At 32.6% G+C, this 18,768-nt stretch overlaps 1 protein-coding gene across 1 annotated transcript; it reads left to right on the top strand.

Moving 5' to 3' along the window:
- Positions 1-3,487: 3,487 nt before the first annotated feature.
- Positions 3,488-6,312, top strand: LOC131154557 (pentatricopeptide repeat-containing protein At4g37170). The gene has a single exon (XM_058107395.1). It carries the CDS (start codon positions 3,617-3,619, stop codon positions 5,750-5,752), a length of 2,136 nt encoding a protein of 711 aa, XP_057963378.1. The 5' UTR covers positions 3,488-3,616; the 3' UTR covers positions 5,753-6,312.
- Positions 6,313-18,768: the final 12,456 nt, after the last annotated feature.

Here is an 18,768-nt window from a genome sequence, read left to right as displayed (position 1 = left end):
CTCTTCTGGAAGGCCTCAAGCTTTCTTGGCCGTTTCTACAGTGATTTCACACGTGGAATGAATTTTTCAAGTTCCTCAAGTCTCTCTACAACTTTTGATACCCCATAGAGATTTTCGTTAGGATTTTCTTCAGCGGCCTCAAGCTCTGTTGGCACGTCATTCTCCTTTATCAATGTTGCCACCAACCCTTGGAGTTCACCGCACGTTGTCTCCAGGGTTACAAGTTTCATCTTAAGCGCCTTAATGCGCTTCACTTTTCCCGATTTGTTTCTCATATTACCACTCATGGTGCTCGCACACACTGTGCTTTGATACCAACTGTCACGGACCCCCAAAATGGGACTCAAGTAAGGGTCGTGTGGCACTCGTTGAGAGCTCTCTCTCGACAAGTCAGCCAAGTCTCACACGTTCGAACCTATAAGCACGAGCACCAGGTGAGTCTCAATACTCAAGAAAACCAAGGAACAATAGGATATCACACGAGCAATATATTCTTATACACCGAATAAGACTATGACAATCAGAGACATCACAATCCAAGGCAACAAAACACCACAATGAAAAAGACTACTTGTATTATTCAACTACAAGAGAATAACCATACAAACGATAACACAGATAATCATATATTCATTCTAAATCCCTGGAGAATACAATTATAGCAGTATCTCACTCCCCCTTTTTCCCATTACATTGTCACTCCCTAACACTTTGCTTCAATGTTTACTCTCTTTGCTTCCATTATTTGGACGTGAAGGCAAAGGTTGGTGTAGGAGCGGCGTGTTAACTTTGGACGGTGCGATTGAATTATTGGAGGAGATTTTATACCTTGATAGTAAAGGTCATAATAGAAGTAATTTGATACCCATTATAAATTCTTAAAAAATACATGTAAAGTCTACTCATCAATATTTGATCATGGAAGAATTTTTTTATATAATTAAAAGTTAAATTAACACCATTCATTTTATATGGAAGCTGTGACCAAGAAGGCATGTTTCTCGGGGACATTTGATAGTGAGAGACGAAGGGGTAATCAGAATACTTCCTAGTTTTTGAGAGAAAAATGCAGCCATTGATAAGCGTCAGCATGTAAAAAGAGTAGGACTCGGGGCTGACTCACTGTATAGGCCATTGAATATCTTGCCTAGTGCTTCAATATTTTGGGGGTCCCATAATTATATATATTTTATGTTAGTAGGTTTGAATTATTTAATATATTTTGTGAATCTTAAAAATGTCAAATCTCTAAGTTATTTAATTTTCAAAAAGCATCTCACAAAAACCTCACATTCTCACGGCTAACAATTTTTCTCTCATATTTAATTCTCAACACACTCAACCCATGCCCCCTTTATTCTCTCCTATTCCTCGTGTATTTTCTCTCTTCTCTGTTTGACTCTTTCTCATTACTCTCCCTAATTTTCAATTATGTAACGACATTTCTCACCTCTCTCTCTCTCTCTCTCTCTCTCTCTCTCTCTCTCTCTCTCAAATGCAATAAAAATCTTAATAATTCCCACCTTACTTATAAAAAATTATTTGCAATCAATTATGTCACAAGAAAGATTAAATAGATTGACTATATTATCAATAGAAAAAAGAAATATTTGAAAGTTTTAAATATAAAACTTTAATTAGTGATTTTAGACTCAAAAAGTTAGAAAAATTAATTTTAAATAAAAATAATATTAAGGCCCTAATTATGAAGATTCGGCCCGCTAGGACCGTAGTATGATACAGCCATACAAGATACCAAACGAACGTTGCCGCCTTCGACTCGCAAACTGGCTCAAAAAGATATTTTAAATGATGAGTCCCTATAGAATTTTGTTGAGTTTTTTCCCGTTTTATCCCCTTTTTTTAAAATATATTAAATAATACCTTTTTCGAGAAAATATTTTTCGAAATAACCCTGACGTAATCTTGCTACTTGAAGTAGCAAGATTTGTCATGTGTCATTCCCAAAAAAAAAATAATTATTTAATATATTTTTTAAAAAAATGATAAATCGGAAAATAAATTATTCTGCGTAATAAATCAGGAAATAAATTCTTTTAATATATTTTTTTTAAAATAATAAATCGAGAAATAAATTCTTATATGTAATAAATCGATTTATCATTATTATAATAATAAATGATAAATTTATTACACAGAAAAATTTATTTCCTGATTTATTATTTAAAAAATATATATATTAAAATAATTTATTACGCAAAAAAATTTATTATGTAGAATAATTTATTTTCCAATTTATCATTTTTTAAAATATATATTAAAAGAATTTATTGCATAATAAATTGAAAATTTGAACTTTATTTAAATTACCAATTTTAATTGTACTTGAAATTTATATATATATATATATATATATATATATATATATATATATATTGACACAACAAAAAAAATTACTTTAACATTTATTCAATATAAGATTTTTTATCAATATCAATATCAATAAATTAAGAAAAATACTTATTATTAACACTGCAAAGTTACGAGAAGTAATTTCAATATTTATTTAATACAAGATTTTTTTGTGATAAACTGTTTTTTCATTGTACAAAAATGAATATAAAAAAGTAAAAATGATATCATAGTTTAAATTCTAATTATTGAGATTAATTAGACGGTTTGGCGTCACTTGAAATGTTCCAAAAGACCCATACATATTAAAATTATGAGTAATAAAAAATAAAAAAATAAAAAAGTAAAAATTAGGGGATGTTTTAATTCAATTAAATTATCAATTTTTGGGATTGTTGTTTTAAATTAAAGAACCAAAGCAATGCATACGAGGGAAGAATTACATATAATTATATGGATATTTTAGAGAATTTCAAAATAGTGTAATATATATAGTATATAATAATTTCATAAATAATTTTGTGTTTTAAAATTTGAATAAATCTTCATAACTTTTTATTATTATTTCTTAAAATAATAAATATAAAAAGGGGAGAGACGCAAGTGTGTTCTTAAAATAAAATTTATTTTGGATCATCATAAATACTGTCTTGCCCGCGATCAACGATTAGTTTCAAATAATTATTATATATGTAAATTTTCCAATCGCAGGACGGGTATAGAAAGTTTCACAAAACTTTTCCAATTTATAAATGCTAATTACTCAAAATTAATAATAAATGCTAAATTTATAATATAGAAAAATTTATTTCTTGATTTATCATTTTTAAAAAATATATATTAAAAGAATTTATTTCCCAATTTATCATTTTTTTAAAAAATATATCAAATAATATATTTTTTTTAGAATGGCATGTGGCAAATCTTGCTGCTTCAAATAGCGAGATTTGCTTAAATCTCGTTACTTCAGCAAATCTGGCTACTTCAAATAGTGAGATTACGTCAGAGTTATTCAAGGGAATATTTTTTCAAAAAATGTATTATTTTATATTTTAAAAAAAATAAAACGGGAAAAAACTCAATTTTGTTGTTCTCCGAGTTTGGACTCGGATAGTGCGTTAGTGTGCCGTTGAAGTTGGGGGGCAGGGGCAGGGGCGGGGGGAGAGGAAACGCGCGCGCCAAAACCTCTGCCTTCTACGTTGATCGTGAGCGACCATAGTCCGGCTTCTGCTGCGTATTGAATATGAGAGCGGCAGGACAACTAAACGATCTCAGGCAACCTCTTCTCCTGCTCAAGAGGACGATCTCTTCTCCTTGCTCTTCTCCTTCTCCTTCTCCTTCTCCTTCTCCTTCTTATTATTCTTCTTCGTCTGTAGCGACCCACTTCACTAAGCACCACATCCAGAGAAGTTTTTTCAAATCGGAAGGTCGTGAGGATAGGCTCATAAACCGCCTCTGTAGGGAGGAGAAATTCCAGGAAGCCATAAGCATATTATGCGAACAAAAGCGTTTGAGAGATGCTATTCAAATTCTAGACCGTATTGATCGCCCCTCTTCTGCTCTATACTCCACCCTTTTACAACTTTGTCTTCAACAGCGAGCTCTCGTGGCGGGAAAAAGAGTCCATGCTCATACGAAGGCTTCTGGGTTCGCACCTGGGCCTTTCATCTCCAATCGCATCATGGACATGTATGTGAAATGCGGTAGCCTCGTGGATGCGCAGAAGGTATTTGATGAAATGACTGCGAGGGATCTGTGCTCTTGGAATACCATGATAGTGGGATACACGAAGGCTGGGCAACTTGAGGAGGCTTGCAAGTTGTTCGATAAAATGCCGGAAAGGGATAATTTCTCTTGGACGGCAATGATATCTGGTTTTGTTCGCCATGGCCAGCCAAAAAAGGCTCTGGACTTGTATAGCGCAATGCAAAGGGATGGAAACTCAACGTGCAACAAGTTCACTGTTTCGAGCATTCTCGCTGCCTCTGCTGCCATTCAGTCTTTGCGTCTTGGGAAGGAGATTCATGGTTATATAATCCGAACTGGGCTTGATTCAGATGCTATCGTTTGGAGTGCTTTGTTAGACATGTATGGGAAATGTGGGAACACAGAGGAGGCTCGGCGCATATTCAACAGGATGTTCGATAGAGATGTTGTCACATGGACTGCAATGATTGATAGATACTTTAAGGATGGGAGGAGGGATGAAGGATTTGCATTGTTCATGGATTTGATGAGTTCAGGGATTAGGCCTAATGAGTTCACATTTGCTGGGATTCTTAATGCCTGTGCAGATCATGCTTGCGAGGGTCTAGGGAAGCAGGTTCATGGGTACATGATGCGGATTGGATTTGACCCGTTATCATTTGCAGCTAGTGCACTTGTACATATGTATTCAAAGTGTGGTAATATTAAGAATGCAAGAAGGGTTTTTAAAGGGATGCCCCGACCAGATTTAGCCTCATGGACTTCTCTGATTACTGGATATGCTCAGAACGGTCAATCTGATGAGGCTCTTCAGTTATTTGAGTCGCTACTTAAATCACCTATCCAGCCTGATCACATTATTTTTGTTGGGGTTCTTTCTGCTTGTACTCATGCTGGATTAGTGGATAAAGGGCTTGAGTATTTCCATTCAATAACAGAAAAACATGGGTTAACACATTCCGCTGATCATTATGCTTGTGTAGTTGATCTATTGAGCCGATCTGGCCGGTTAAAAGAAGCTGAAAATGTCATTGATAAAATGCCTGTGAAACCGGATAAGTTTTTGTGGGCTTCCTTACTCGGTGGCTGTAGAATTCATGGAAACCTTGAGCTGGCAAAACGAGCAGCCGAAGCATTATTTGAGATAGAGCCTGAGAATGCTGCAACATATATTACAATGGCCAACATCTATGCTAAAACTGGTTTGTGGAGTGAAGTGGCAAAGATCAGAAAGACTATGGATGATAGAGGAGTGGTGAAGAAACCAGGTTTTAGTTGGATTGAGATCAAGAGAAAGGCCCATGTGTTCTTAGTAGGAGATACCTCCCACCCTAAATCCAAGGAAATACATGACTTTCTGGGGAAGCTTTCAAAGAGGATGAAAGAAGAAGGATATGTCCCCGACACAAATTTTGTGCTGCATGATGTGGAGGATGAGCAGAAGGAGCAAGATCTTTCCTACCACAGTGAAAAGCTTGCAGTTGCATTTGGAATTATTTCTACTCCACCAGGAACTCCTATTAAGGTCTTCAAGAATTTAAGAACTTGTGTAGACTGCCATACTGTAATGAAATTTATCTCAAAGATTGTTGAGAGAAGAATAGTGGTTCGAGATTTAAATAGGTTCCATTGTTTTGAGGAAGGAAGCTGTTCATGTGGAGACTACTGGTGATTCATTCAGAGTATTTTGAAGGATTGAGCTGATCTTCTCCATGATCTGGCACTAAACTGAGTGGAAATTTACATCACCTCTCAAACTTCAGCTCGAACTCACTGAAGCGATGGACCAGGTTTGGGGTAGAATAATGACTTACTGTCTCACAGGCTGGTTCCATGTTGAGATTCATCATAGAAGAGAGGAGTTGACAGTACGTTGAGAGATTCTAAGGGCTTGGTTTTTGGAAATGATCAAGAATACCGGATTAAAATATGCAGAGACCTGCTTCAGAGGCACCATGCAATTCAATCTTGGTTATTATTAACAGTCGTTCCAAGCGATTGAGAAGCGCATTTTCCCTTCGTTTCCCATTTTGATTATGGAATTAAACTGATTCTTTGCTATGGATATGCTCAAAGTCAGTATAAAATTTAATCTTGTTTGTAAATTATACTTGAGCATCCAAGTGTGCTTTGAGCCTCATGACAACAATTTCCATTGTTGATCTTGTAAGTTAATGGATAAGCATAAGATTTTTGTATGGATAATTGGATGGCTAAATTTGCCCTTGTTTTTGTATGGGCTCGTTTGCCCTTTTGTTGATTTGTAACTTCATTTTTCCCCTAAATTCTGATTATCAACTCATTAACATTTTCATTTTTCTTCTTAAAAACAATTGGTATCCATGCTTTTGTAATTCTATCCAAAAGAAAAAATGTGGTTGGTTGGTTTTACCATGTCCCAAAGAAAAGCTGTCTTATCTTCTATTTTGATGTGACATTACAGATGATAGGAGAAGATTTACTATAGATTTGTTCCCAACAAAATATGAATACAATTAATTTTCAATTAGCCACTAGGCTAATGCTTTGTCCATTAATAATAATTTCAAACATCTTACTAAAATTCCTATTAATTTGGGTTTATCAATATCAAATATGACAATCATGTTGCTCAACAAGCTCCTTGTTATGCTTGTTTATTTGATCACCCGGTGCCATGGGCTTGACACTTCACACTATGGGAAGTGGGTGTATTAGTGCACTTAAGTGTATGTATGCAAGCATGGGAATATAAGTATGTTAGTGTGAGCATATGAATGTTGCTACTATTGTTGGTGTGAAAAAGCTCAAAAAAAGGAAAAAAAAAAAAAAGAGTTTCCATTTTCATTCATGTCTACACTTACTACTTAGATATCATTTTTTTTTTTTTTTAATGTTCACAAAATTATAAGTTTTTTTAAAAAAATCTAGTTTTTGAATGTATTACATGACATCGTTTTGCATGTGTGTAACCCAATAATGAAGAACCAAAGAGAGGTAAATTTTACATACTTTACTTTAAGGAGCATTTTGTCTAATTCAATCACTTTGTGTTCTCTCGATCGTTGTATTAGACAATCTAGGGTATTGTTTTGCATATGTATTCTCTCGAGCTACTCATTTTTAGAAGTGAGTCAAGTTTTTGGCACCATTGCCTCGGAAACTATCCCAAGTATAAGAGTTATGTCGTGTAATAATTAGCCAAAAAAAGTCAGATCATCTCCTCAGGGAATGCGGTTCGGTTTCAAACTCGTGTAAAAACTAGAAAAAAGAAAATAAAAAAACAATTTTACTGAACATGGTTTAGATTCAATTTCTGGGGTTTGTGAAAAAATTTTGCGCAATTAAAACAAGTGAATGAACTAAATTTAAACAAAATCCTAAACTAAAATAAATTAACCCACCCAAATTCTTAAACGTAACCAAATACTTAAACAAATTAAATCCACATTAAAAATGAGCTCACATGGAAATCAACCCAACAATAAAGTATTCACGACAATGCATTAAAATGAGCTTTAAACAAACATATTACGCATCAAATAAATGACAAGAAATAACCCAAGCTTCAAATATTCAAATAACGAACCAAAGTGAAAATTTCATTAATCTACTACCAGCATTCAATAATAAAAATAAACTAAAACATTAAAGCCTTAAACAAACATAAATTTAATCCAACATTAACTCTAAATAAAGCAAAGTAAACTTAACAATAAAGTACTTAGAACAAAGATTAAATTAACTCAAGATAAAAGAGAGAGAACTAAAAAAAAAAAAAAACTCTTTAACCATGAAATAAATTAATACACCAACTAATTTAAACAAACATCTAAACTCAACATTAACTCAAATTAAAAGTATTCAATGTAATAATTAATTGAAACTGAATATTAAAACAAGTATTGAAATGACAAAATAAAATAAATAACAATAAACTAGTTAACAAGAGAGAGAGAGATGGAGTGGCCGTGAAGTTGAGGAGCAGCTGCTCGGGTCTCCACGCACGGCCGCAGCAGCTCCCTCGCTTCCTTCTTTAAACCTAGCTTCTTTTTCTTTTTTATCCCCTAGCCTCTTTTCTTTTTCTTTTTCTTTTTTGCATTTCTCCCTTTACTGCCCTCACATTTTCCCAATTGAAATTCAGCTGCCCAGCGCCTACTAAGCTAAAAAAAGGGCTACTGCCAACCACCAACTTTTACTTTTTCATTTTTTTCATTGCTAGCACCTACTGCCCCTCCTTCCTTTGTTATTCTTTTTTTTTTTTTAATTCAAACCCTCCAACCTCCCTTCAGCATGCCAGCACCTCACTGCCAACATGCCAAGAGGACCCGACTGCATTGCCGGGTCAAATCAATTTTTTCTTTTCTTTTCTTTTCTCTTCTTATTTCTTTCTTTTTTTTTTTTTTTCAGCACACAAGTCCGATTTTGACCTTACTACAGCCCATAACTCTCAAAGTTCAAAACATGAAAATTGTAGAGAATTTCCTTGGTTTTCCATAACATTTTGAATTATCTCAATCGGAGCTCGAACGAGAAAGTTACTCTCAGATTACAAAGTAATGTCGAAATAGTCCATAAAAACAGCATATGGTAACTTCACATCCGATTTCGACCTTGATGCAATCACTATTTCTCAAAACATAAAACATGAAAGTTGTAGAGGGTTCTCTTAGATTTTTACAAAATTTTGAATCATCTAAATCAAAGGTCGGATGAGAGAGTTACGCACAGATTACAAAGTAGTGTCCAAAAATGGCCTCTCTTTGCGTGCATTGCTCGGCTTCCGAAAATTATCCTTTAAATGTCCATGAAAATCCCGAATGCTCACAGTCTTGATTTGAACTTCACCTCACGTACACGACACATCTTCATGCTCACAAACCGTGTACATCTTTAATGTCCAAAAAATTGTCCTGCAATAATAGGACACAAATGGCCATAAATCTATGACAAAAATAGGCTATTTATCTCACGATTATCAAATGAGTTTGACGCTAAAATATTATACATAATTAGGCATTTAATTAAAATTATAATCATCAATGCATGAATTTAAAAGCCTAATTACGTATCTTTGATGCATAATCACACACCCCAACTAACATTTTGTTAGTCCCTAACAAATAACGTGAATGCAATCAAATCAGGAGAAAAGCAACCAAAATTTCAATACTTATGAAAATTACATGCCATGAAATATGTTTAATAAATTTAGGAACACAGGATACAGATTAATCAAATTTAAGTATCAACTGAGAGATTTATACACCATTTAGTAAAATAACCAAGATAATGGAGTGTAACAAAGCTCACATGTACAAGAGAGGATCAGAATTCCAAGATTGACCACTAGCAAACATTAACGGTTTCCAACACACAAATTAATATGAGACAACCGCATGGTCTTACTCTAATTCAAAATCATTGTACTAGCAGCTTTCATACTATTACACTTTAAAAGGTACTCACTTTCTTGATTAGTTATGACCCCGGTAGTAGGTCATGCTACTACACTAAGGTACCCACTTTTTGTTTAGTTAGGACCTCGGTAATAGGTAGTCATTTCCAATACACAACTGTTTCCCCCTTTTTACTCCCTTTTTTTTTTTTACTTCTTTTCGCAACTGATCCCTGGCTTGTTTCTTGTTTTCATTTGCTTTAAACCTTTTTTTTTTCTAAGTCATTAGGATATGATTCATTAGAGTCTCAAACAATTGAAATGTATATCAATCAGAAATGATCTAAGGTAGTCTTTCTAAGTCTTCTAACCTGTGTAGTGTGTGTAGCAAAACTTCTAACATCCTTCTCTTGGTTACAATTAAATAAAATGGATAAAGCTCTCTTTTGATTTAAACTCTGATTTACACTATACCCTACATGTTCCATATCCTCAAAACAAAGAAAAAAAATTTCGGCATGTAACATTCACAAATAAGGAATTTAGCATGCTCTGAGCTTAATACCAGTATTTCTCAAAAGGTGAACCTAATTAAGATGCAAATATCACATGCAATTTTCACATTGAAATTCTATCACATGAAAGCACACAATTGCACATGCAAATTCTCTCCCCCCAACTAAAATATTGCATTGTCCTCAATGTTTGAAAAAAGAAGCAAAAGAATGATAATAAGGGAAGTAGAAGAGTACCTGGGTAGAGCAGTAAAGGAAAATAAAAATTGAAACTAAAGGCAAATGTGTCTGCTAATAAATTAAAATAAGACAAAATAAAACAAAATGAAAAACAAAGGAAAGAAAAACATCACAGCATGTCTAATGGAGGCTTTGGAGGAATTTCATCTCGTGGGTCTGGTCTATAAATTGAACTTGAAAGTCTCCAAATTTGAGTCGCCACAATGAATTAGTCTTGTCACCTGCATAAGAGTTAGCCTCAAATAAGTCAATGCGTTCTAAGGTACCAGAAGAAACATGTGCATACTGCCTTCCTTGTTTTAACAAGAAAAGATCTTTATTCATTATATTTTCCAAGAAATTCAATTCTTTAAGAACCAGTCTCTGAGGAAAAAGTGTCGGAACAGTTACCTTCAGTTCTTCAGAAACATCAACATTAGAATTTTTACCTAATTTCTTGAAATTTAAGTTCTCACCATTCTATTCATCCTCTTTATCTAGTGTAACATTCACCTTACCACTGTAAAGATTTGTTTTAGCATTGCACTCCTTGACATTTACTCCATCTAGGAGAGATGGTTCCACAACTGCTAATCTCTGAGAATAAGGTACCACAGGTTGGTACTCTTTATTAGTCTCAGCCTCCTCATTAACTGACTTCTTCACTTCTGGGCTTGCTTCCTTTGATTTTTCTTTGACTTCATCTGTCTTTATTGTACCTTCTAATGTCAGGACAACTGTTTGTCTGTCGATGAGTATCTCAAGATGGGAAACTTCTTTTCCACTTCTTGAAGTCTCAAGAGAAACATTATATATTTGTTGTTATTGTTGCTAGTATTCTTTAGGATTAGGCTGAGATTCTACCGAAAATTTCCATTTTTTTAAGATATTCAACTTCGTGCTCATCTCATTAATGGTGCCCTACAATTCATTTACGGTCTACATACATTTCTGAAGTGTATCCTCAAGAGACTTCTCCAGTGGAGCAGGTGCTACATTAGATTGAAATCCTTGAGATGCATAGCTCTGAGAGATCTGTTATGGCTGATACAGATGTTGAAAGACAGTCTGATGATATGACAACTGATAAGGGGGTGCATACTTGAATTGACTGATCTATTATTGCAAAAATTGAGTTCTCCGTGAGGGAGAAAATTTATGCAGAAATTCACTTCCATATCAACCCAATTAAAGACAGAATAAGGCATCAAAGAACCACATCTTCGCTCTATCCTTCAAAGAAGAAGTAAATAAATAAAGTCTAGTAAATTCATCAATTCTAGTATTAGGAAAAAAATATTGCAAGTCAACTCAAACTCCATCAGGTGTTGATAAGAATACTCAGATTCCATCCCATAGAACTGAGCTATCAATGACATCCTCCCATGCTGAGTCATGAAATTAAATGCGTTATCAAATAAAATAGTGTAAAATGGTGTAGTGGTGGTGCATGTAGGCTGCAAAAAACTCTATAAGATTGTGTTGTGCAGGTGCAGTCATATTTTCTTCAAAACTCATTTTTTTTCTTTTTTTTCATGAAAAAAATCAAAATAACGGGAAAAACACTAGTTTGAAACTAAAACTAACATTCCCCGAAAATGGCTCCAAAAACTTGACTCACTTCTAAAAATGAGTAGCTCGAAAGCTATTCCAAGTATAGGAGTTATGTCGTGTAATAATTAGCCCAAAAATATCAGATCGTCTCCTCAAGGAATGTAGTTCGGTTTCATTAATCAGGTACCATTTGTGTAAGGTCTGTTAATACTTTGCCCTCACATAACTGTATTCCCTAACCCTACTTTAGTTGCATAGATTGAGATTGTAAATACCTTTGAACATAAGATTGATCTTAAAGACCAAGAAACTTGCAATATGTGATCTAACCGCACCTAAGTACATGTTAGTGGCAACTTCATCATTGCAAACCATCATCTGATCCTTTACTCACTTGGTAGCCATTCAAGTCTAGGTGTTTGGGTTGACCGCGTCAAGACATGTTGATAATGACTAGTGATAGGTTCAAGGACCCAAGGTATATGTTAATTGATCGGAGTGTTTGACACATTCTAACAAGTAAAAATATAATAATTTGATCAACATATATGCTCTTAAAGCCTAAGAAACATAAGGGAGATTATTGCTTACACTTTGTGTAATATTATTACTCTTAGTCTCTCCCTAATCTCTTGATTTCCTCTTTTCAAAGAGAGAAAAGACCATAACTTTTTTGCTATAACTTGATTTTCTCATTTGAGAGTTTTTGTTTCACATTTCATTTTGAGTTGTATATCATTCCTTGTAGGGATCATTCCCTCATTGCATTCAAAGCTATCGGTGTTCTTTTCTTTGTTAAAACAATAGGTATATTTGATGTCCTCGACTCTTTGAAGAAAATAAATAAATAAAACATTGTAAGCTCCATTGGTGATAGTGGAAACCTCAAGTTGGCTAAGACATTAATAGTATAGACATAGTCTTGAGATAGTTGAACTACGACAAAAGTGTTCGCATATATAATAACCTGGAAAAAAAAAATTTAATTAAGAGTAATTATTAATTAATTTATTTATTATTAAATTAATTAATTAATTAAACAAATAAAAGGAATAGTTAAAAAAATTAAATTAAATTAAAATTATTTATTAGTAATTAATTAATTAATTAATTATTATTAAATTGAATTAATTAAATATTACTAAATTGAATTCATAAAATAAATAATAGGATAAGATATATATACGTAAAACATATATGTATATATATATATATATATATAATATTATATATATATATATATAATATTATATTATAATATAAGTTATATTATATTATATGTTAACATAGATTGCTTTGAAAGCAATTAGAAGGAAAGATTTCAATTGAAATCTTTCTCCAGACAGAGAACTGAGACGTCCTTCCCCCTAAATTTTTCGTTTCCACTCCTCCATTCTTGTCTTTTTCTTTCCTCAATTTCTTGGTAGATATTTGGCTGATCGAAAAACGGAAGGTACTATTGGATTCCTAACTCCGCCACCGACATTTCTATTGGAGTAGATTTGTCGTGGGATCGGCGTAGGTACCATTCATGGGGTAAGGTAATTTTTCTCTATTTTCTCAATTTCTTCTTAAATCTATGGATAAATCGACGATTGAGCACTACCATGGGGTCCTAGTTGCGATCATCATCATTTTGGCCGGTGTAAATTTCCAATTTGAGTTTCCTAGACCCCACTCCAAAGCGACAGTAAGATTTGGGAAATTAAGTAAATTTGTTATATTTGAGGGTATAATTATTTATTTGGAATTTATGGGCCTAAGAAATATTAAAATAGTATTTTATTTAGAATTGATTTAATCAAATTAGGATTTTTATTTTAAGGCTCAGATGAGCGCTGCAGGTATCTTTTCGGGGTCCTTGTTGACCTAGTTCAAGAAACCAGGTAAGGGAAAATATATATATATTAAACCATAATTTTTATGAATTTAATGAAAAATGAATTGTGTTATATATACGTGTATATGTTTCGGTATAGGTTTAAAATGTCAACCCTTTAAATTATGCTTTCTGAGCTTAGGACTGTTTTATTAGATACGTATATGTGAAATTGAACTCATGAAAGTGAAATATTTTTTAGAATAATTATGTAAGAATATAAAGGTATTTTTTCCAGCATGTGAATATTAAATGTGGGTTAACTTATTTTATAGGAAATATATATTAATTTTACTGTTAAATAGTGTGACATAAGTAAATAGGAATGTTGTGTGGAAATATGTTATATGTATGAGATGCAGGACATGCAGGAAATGAACTGAGTATGAAAATATTATATGAAATATACTACATGTGAGTGTTAATGCAACCATGTAAAATAACTAAAAGATGTTGGGTAAAACAGCTAAAAGATGTTGGGTAAAACAGTTAAAAGATGTTATATATGAAATGAAATGAAAATGAAAATGAATGAAACGAAAATTAAATGTGAAATGTGAACAATGTAAAATGGGAAAGAACCACGTAAAGTGAAATGAAATGAAAAGTAAAAGATGAAAACATGAACAGTTGAGAAATGCAGAATAATGACAAACAAAATAATGTATTATGGTATTATCAGTATTTATGTTAGTATAACATGTTACATTTGGGCGAGGCAAACTCTTTGTCTGAGAGCTTGTAGAGAAAGACAAGTACCCTAGTTGTATCAGGTGTAGCAATAGGCTGCATAACGTGTTAGGGCAGAGGAAAACTACTTATATGAGCGGGTAGATTTCCCTATCTTTGGGAGCCTTCGCTGGTAAAATTTTGTATGAACTGTGTGAGTACGAGATTAATCAATCACTTAAGGGCTTACTGAGTAAGATGAATGTCCTGATATGCTTCAGTTGTGACCTTTGGGTTACCTAATGTATCAGAGCAGATGGGTGCTACTTGTATGAGCGGGTAATCACCCATATCCTTAAGTAATCTCGTGGGTAAAATACCTTACATGTGTTTGAATAGGATCAGAAAATAATTTCAGAAATTATGTTAATGATTTGCGAATGATGTATAATATGTTATTTACAAATTTCATGTTGGTCACATGCTGATTTAATATATTGTTTCTTCCCTTATTGAGATGTGTCTCACCTGAATACAAATGTATCTTTTTCAAGACCTTCTCGAGATCAGGCTTAGAGAGCTCGAGGTTTTTATAGTATTTTTGGGACACAGAAAAAGATAGGGTATATATTTGATGATATTTTGGGATATTTATTAAGTTATGCTTTATTTTTTATATTTTAAGTTTTCTAATATATGGATGATTGTGAATACTGGATGTATATATATGAGAATATTGGTGATGAATAGTTATTTTGGATTATAGATAGAAAAAGTAAACTCTGGATTTATATTTGTGGAGATTATATTAGAATGCAAATTACAGGTAAATGAATGGATTAGTAGCACTCCGAGCTCACTTAGTGGGTTGGGGCGTTACAGATGGTATCAGAACAATGTCCAGCTGGAAGTGTAATGGGATTCACATCGCATGGTTATGGAAAATGTCAGAGCATTAGGTTTTGGGTTCTACAGATTTAGAGATGATAAATACCAAAGTATAGGAATAGATGACAATGAGGATAGGAAATGAGTAGTAGGTAGGTGTTGAGAGTTATAGGATTTTGTTTTGAAACCTGGATGCAGAAATCCCTTGATGGACTTCTGTGATTTTTTGAATCAGTCTAGAGTTTTAGAAAATCATGGTAAATCCATTGACGATGATGTTTCCAAGTAGAGAGACTGGAACTTGAAATTAGAATTCGAAAGTTGAAATTATTAAGTGTGAGGGGGAAATCCTTGAAGGAGGATGTTGGTAATGGTTGGTGGTTCAGATAGGTGTTTGATGTTTAAATTGAGAATTGTTAGCGAGTTTAGTTTAAGTTTGTGGAGTTCCTAATTGTTATTATTCGAGGTTAACTTAGATTCGTTAGGGTTACGAGAGATTTTATTCGGAATAGTATTTATCAAATTTCGGGGACGAAATTCTTAAATTAGGGAAGAATGTAATAACTCAGAAAAAAAAATTAATTAAGAGTAATTATTAATTAATTAATTAATTAATGAAACATTATTAAATTAATTAATTAAATAAACAAATAAAAGAAATAGTTAAAAAATTAAATTAAATTAAAATTATTTATTAATAATTAATTAATTAATTAAACATTATAAAATTAAATTAATTAAATATTACTAAATTGAATTCATAAAATAAATAATAGGATAAGATATATATATATATATATACACACATAAGAATTAAAGTAAAACATATATATATATATATATAAATAATATTAATATAATATTATATTATAATATAAGTTATATTATATTATATGTTAACATAGATTGCTTTGAAAGCAATAAGAAGGAAAGATTTCAATTGAAATCTTTCTGCAGACATAGAACTGAGACGTCCTTCCCCCTGAATTCTTCATTCCCACTCCTCCGTTCTTGTCTTTTTCTTTCCTCAATTCCTTGGTGGATATTCGAGTGATAAAAAAATGAAAGGTATCGTTGGATTCCTAACTCCGCCACCTACATTTCTATTGGAGCGGATTTGTCTTGGAAGCGGCGTAAGTACCATTCCTAGGGTAACGCAACATTTCCCTATTTTCTCAATTTCTTCTTAATTCTACCGTTAAATCGACGATCGGACACCACCACAGAGTTCTAGTTGCGATCGTCGTCATTTTGACCGGTGTAAATTTTCAATTTGGTTTTCCTAAACCCAACTCTAAAGCGAGAGTGGAATTTGGGAAATTAAGTAAATTGGTTATATTTTAGGGTATAATTATTTATTTGAAATTTATAAGCTTAAGAAATATTAAAATAGTACTTTATTTAGGGTTGATTTAATGGAATTAAGGTTTTTATTTCAGGACTCAGGTGAGCGCCGCAAGTATCTTTTCAGTGTCCCTATTGGTGTAATTCAAGAAATCAGGTAAGGGGAAAAATATATATTAAATTAGAATTTTTATAAATTTAATAGAAAATGAATTGTGTTATATATACATGTATATGTTTTGGTATGGATTTAAAATGTTAACCCTTTAAATTATTTTCTGAGCTTAGTGTTATTTTATTATATACGTATACGTGAAATTGAACTGATAAAAGTGAAATATTTTCAGAATAATTATGTAAGAAATTAAAGATATTTTTCCAGCATGTGAATGTTAAATTTGGGTTGCCTTATTTTATAGGAAATATATATTAATTTTATTACTAAATAGTGTGACATAAGTAAATAGGAATGCTGTGTGGAAATATGTTATAGTATGAGATGCAAGATATGTAGGAAATGAATTGAGTATGAAAATGTTATATGAAATATGTTGCATGTGAGTGTGGTAATGCAACCATGTAAAACAACTGATAGATGTTGGATAAAACAGTTGAAAGATGTTGGGTAAAACAGTTGAAAGATGCTGGGTAAAATAGCTGAAAGATGTTGGGTATGAAATAAAATGAAATGAAAATGGAAATGAATAAAACGGAAATAAAATGTGAAATGTGAATAATGTAAAATGAGAAAGAGCCACGTAAAGTGAAATGAAATGAAAAGTAAAAGATGAAAACATGAACAGTTGAGAAATGCAGAATAATGACGAACAAAATAATGTATTATAGTATTATCAGTATTTATGCTAGTAGAACATGTTACGTTTGGGCGAGGCAAACTCTTTGCCTAAGGGTTTGCCGAGAAAGGCAAATGCCCTGATTGTATTAGGTGTAGCAATAGGTTGCATAACATGTTAGGGCAGAGGGAAACTACTTAGATGGGTGGGTAGATTTCCCTATTCTTGGAGCCTTCGCCGATAAAATTTTGTATGAACTGTGTGAGTACGAGATTAATCTATCACTTGAGGGCTTACTGAGTAAGGTGAGTGTCCTGGTATGTTTAAGTTGTGACCTTTGGGTTACCTAATGTATCAGAGCAGAGGGGTGCTACTTGTATGGACGGGTAATCACTCATATCCTTAAGTAATCTCTTGGGTAAAATATCTTACATGTGTTTGAATAAGATTAGAAAATAATTTTAGAAATTATGTTAATGATTTGCTAATGATGTATAATATGTTATTTACAAACCTCATGTTGGTTACACGCTAATTTAATATATTGTTTCTTCTCTTGCTGAGATGTGTCTCACCCGAATACAAATGTATCTTTTTCAGGACCTCCTTGAGATCGGGCTTAGAGAGTTTGAGGTTTTTATAACATTTTTGGGACATAAAAAGAGATAGGGTATATATATTTGATGATATTTTGGGATATTTATTAAGTTATGTTTTATTTTTTATATTTTAAGTTATCTGAGATATGGATGATTGTGAATACTGGATGTGTATATATGAGAATATAGGTGATGAATAGTTATTTTGGATTATAGATAGAAATAGTAAACTCTGATATTATATTTGTGGAGATTATATTTATATTTCCCGTTGCGTACATGATATTAAAATGTAAATTATTAGGTAAATGAATGGATTAGTAGCATTTCGGGCCTACTTAGTGGGTCGGGGCATTACAGGATAGCTCTTCTTTTATTTTATTTTTTTGCTTTTATTTTGTGTGATTTTGTTTAAATTATTTTGTATTTGCTTTAAATTTCTAATCAAGCACCTTTATTTTAATTAAACCCAATTCACTATTGTTTTGGTTTGGCTTTAGGAGAAGAGCCTAGCCTTTTATGGGATCAAGAGTCATATCTCAATGAGAATCCTACATATCATGGACAATAATTAGGATGAGGCTTTTATGTCCATCCTACCATATATACACATGTGGAATAACTCCACACTATTAAGGTGTGTTATAGCTTAATAGGCCATCATAATACAATCTTATATATTAAGCAAATAAACATTTATGCCATCATTTATCTCGATTTTAAAAAAACAAAAACTCATAATCAAAATGAGCCTACATATGGAAAAAAGTATTACAAACTCATCTGTTAGCCTTAGTGGCTACATGATCATAGTTGATATATTTTGGTGATAACAACCTAATTTGTAGTT

The sequence above is a fragment of the Malania oleifera genome, chromosome 4 (genome assembly GCF_029873635.1).
Source record: "Malania oleifera isolate guangnan ecotype guangnan chromosome 4, ASM2987363v1, whole genome shotgun sequence".
Classification (NCBI taxonomy): Eukaryota; Viridiplantae; Streptophyta; class Magnoliopsida; order Santalales; family Ximeniaceae; genus Malania; species Malania oleifera.
The sequence above is the reverse complement of the archived record's forward strand: the minus strand, read 5'-3'. Positions and strand labels throughout refer to the sequence as shown.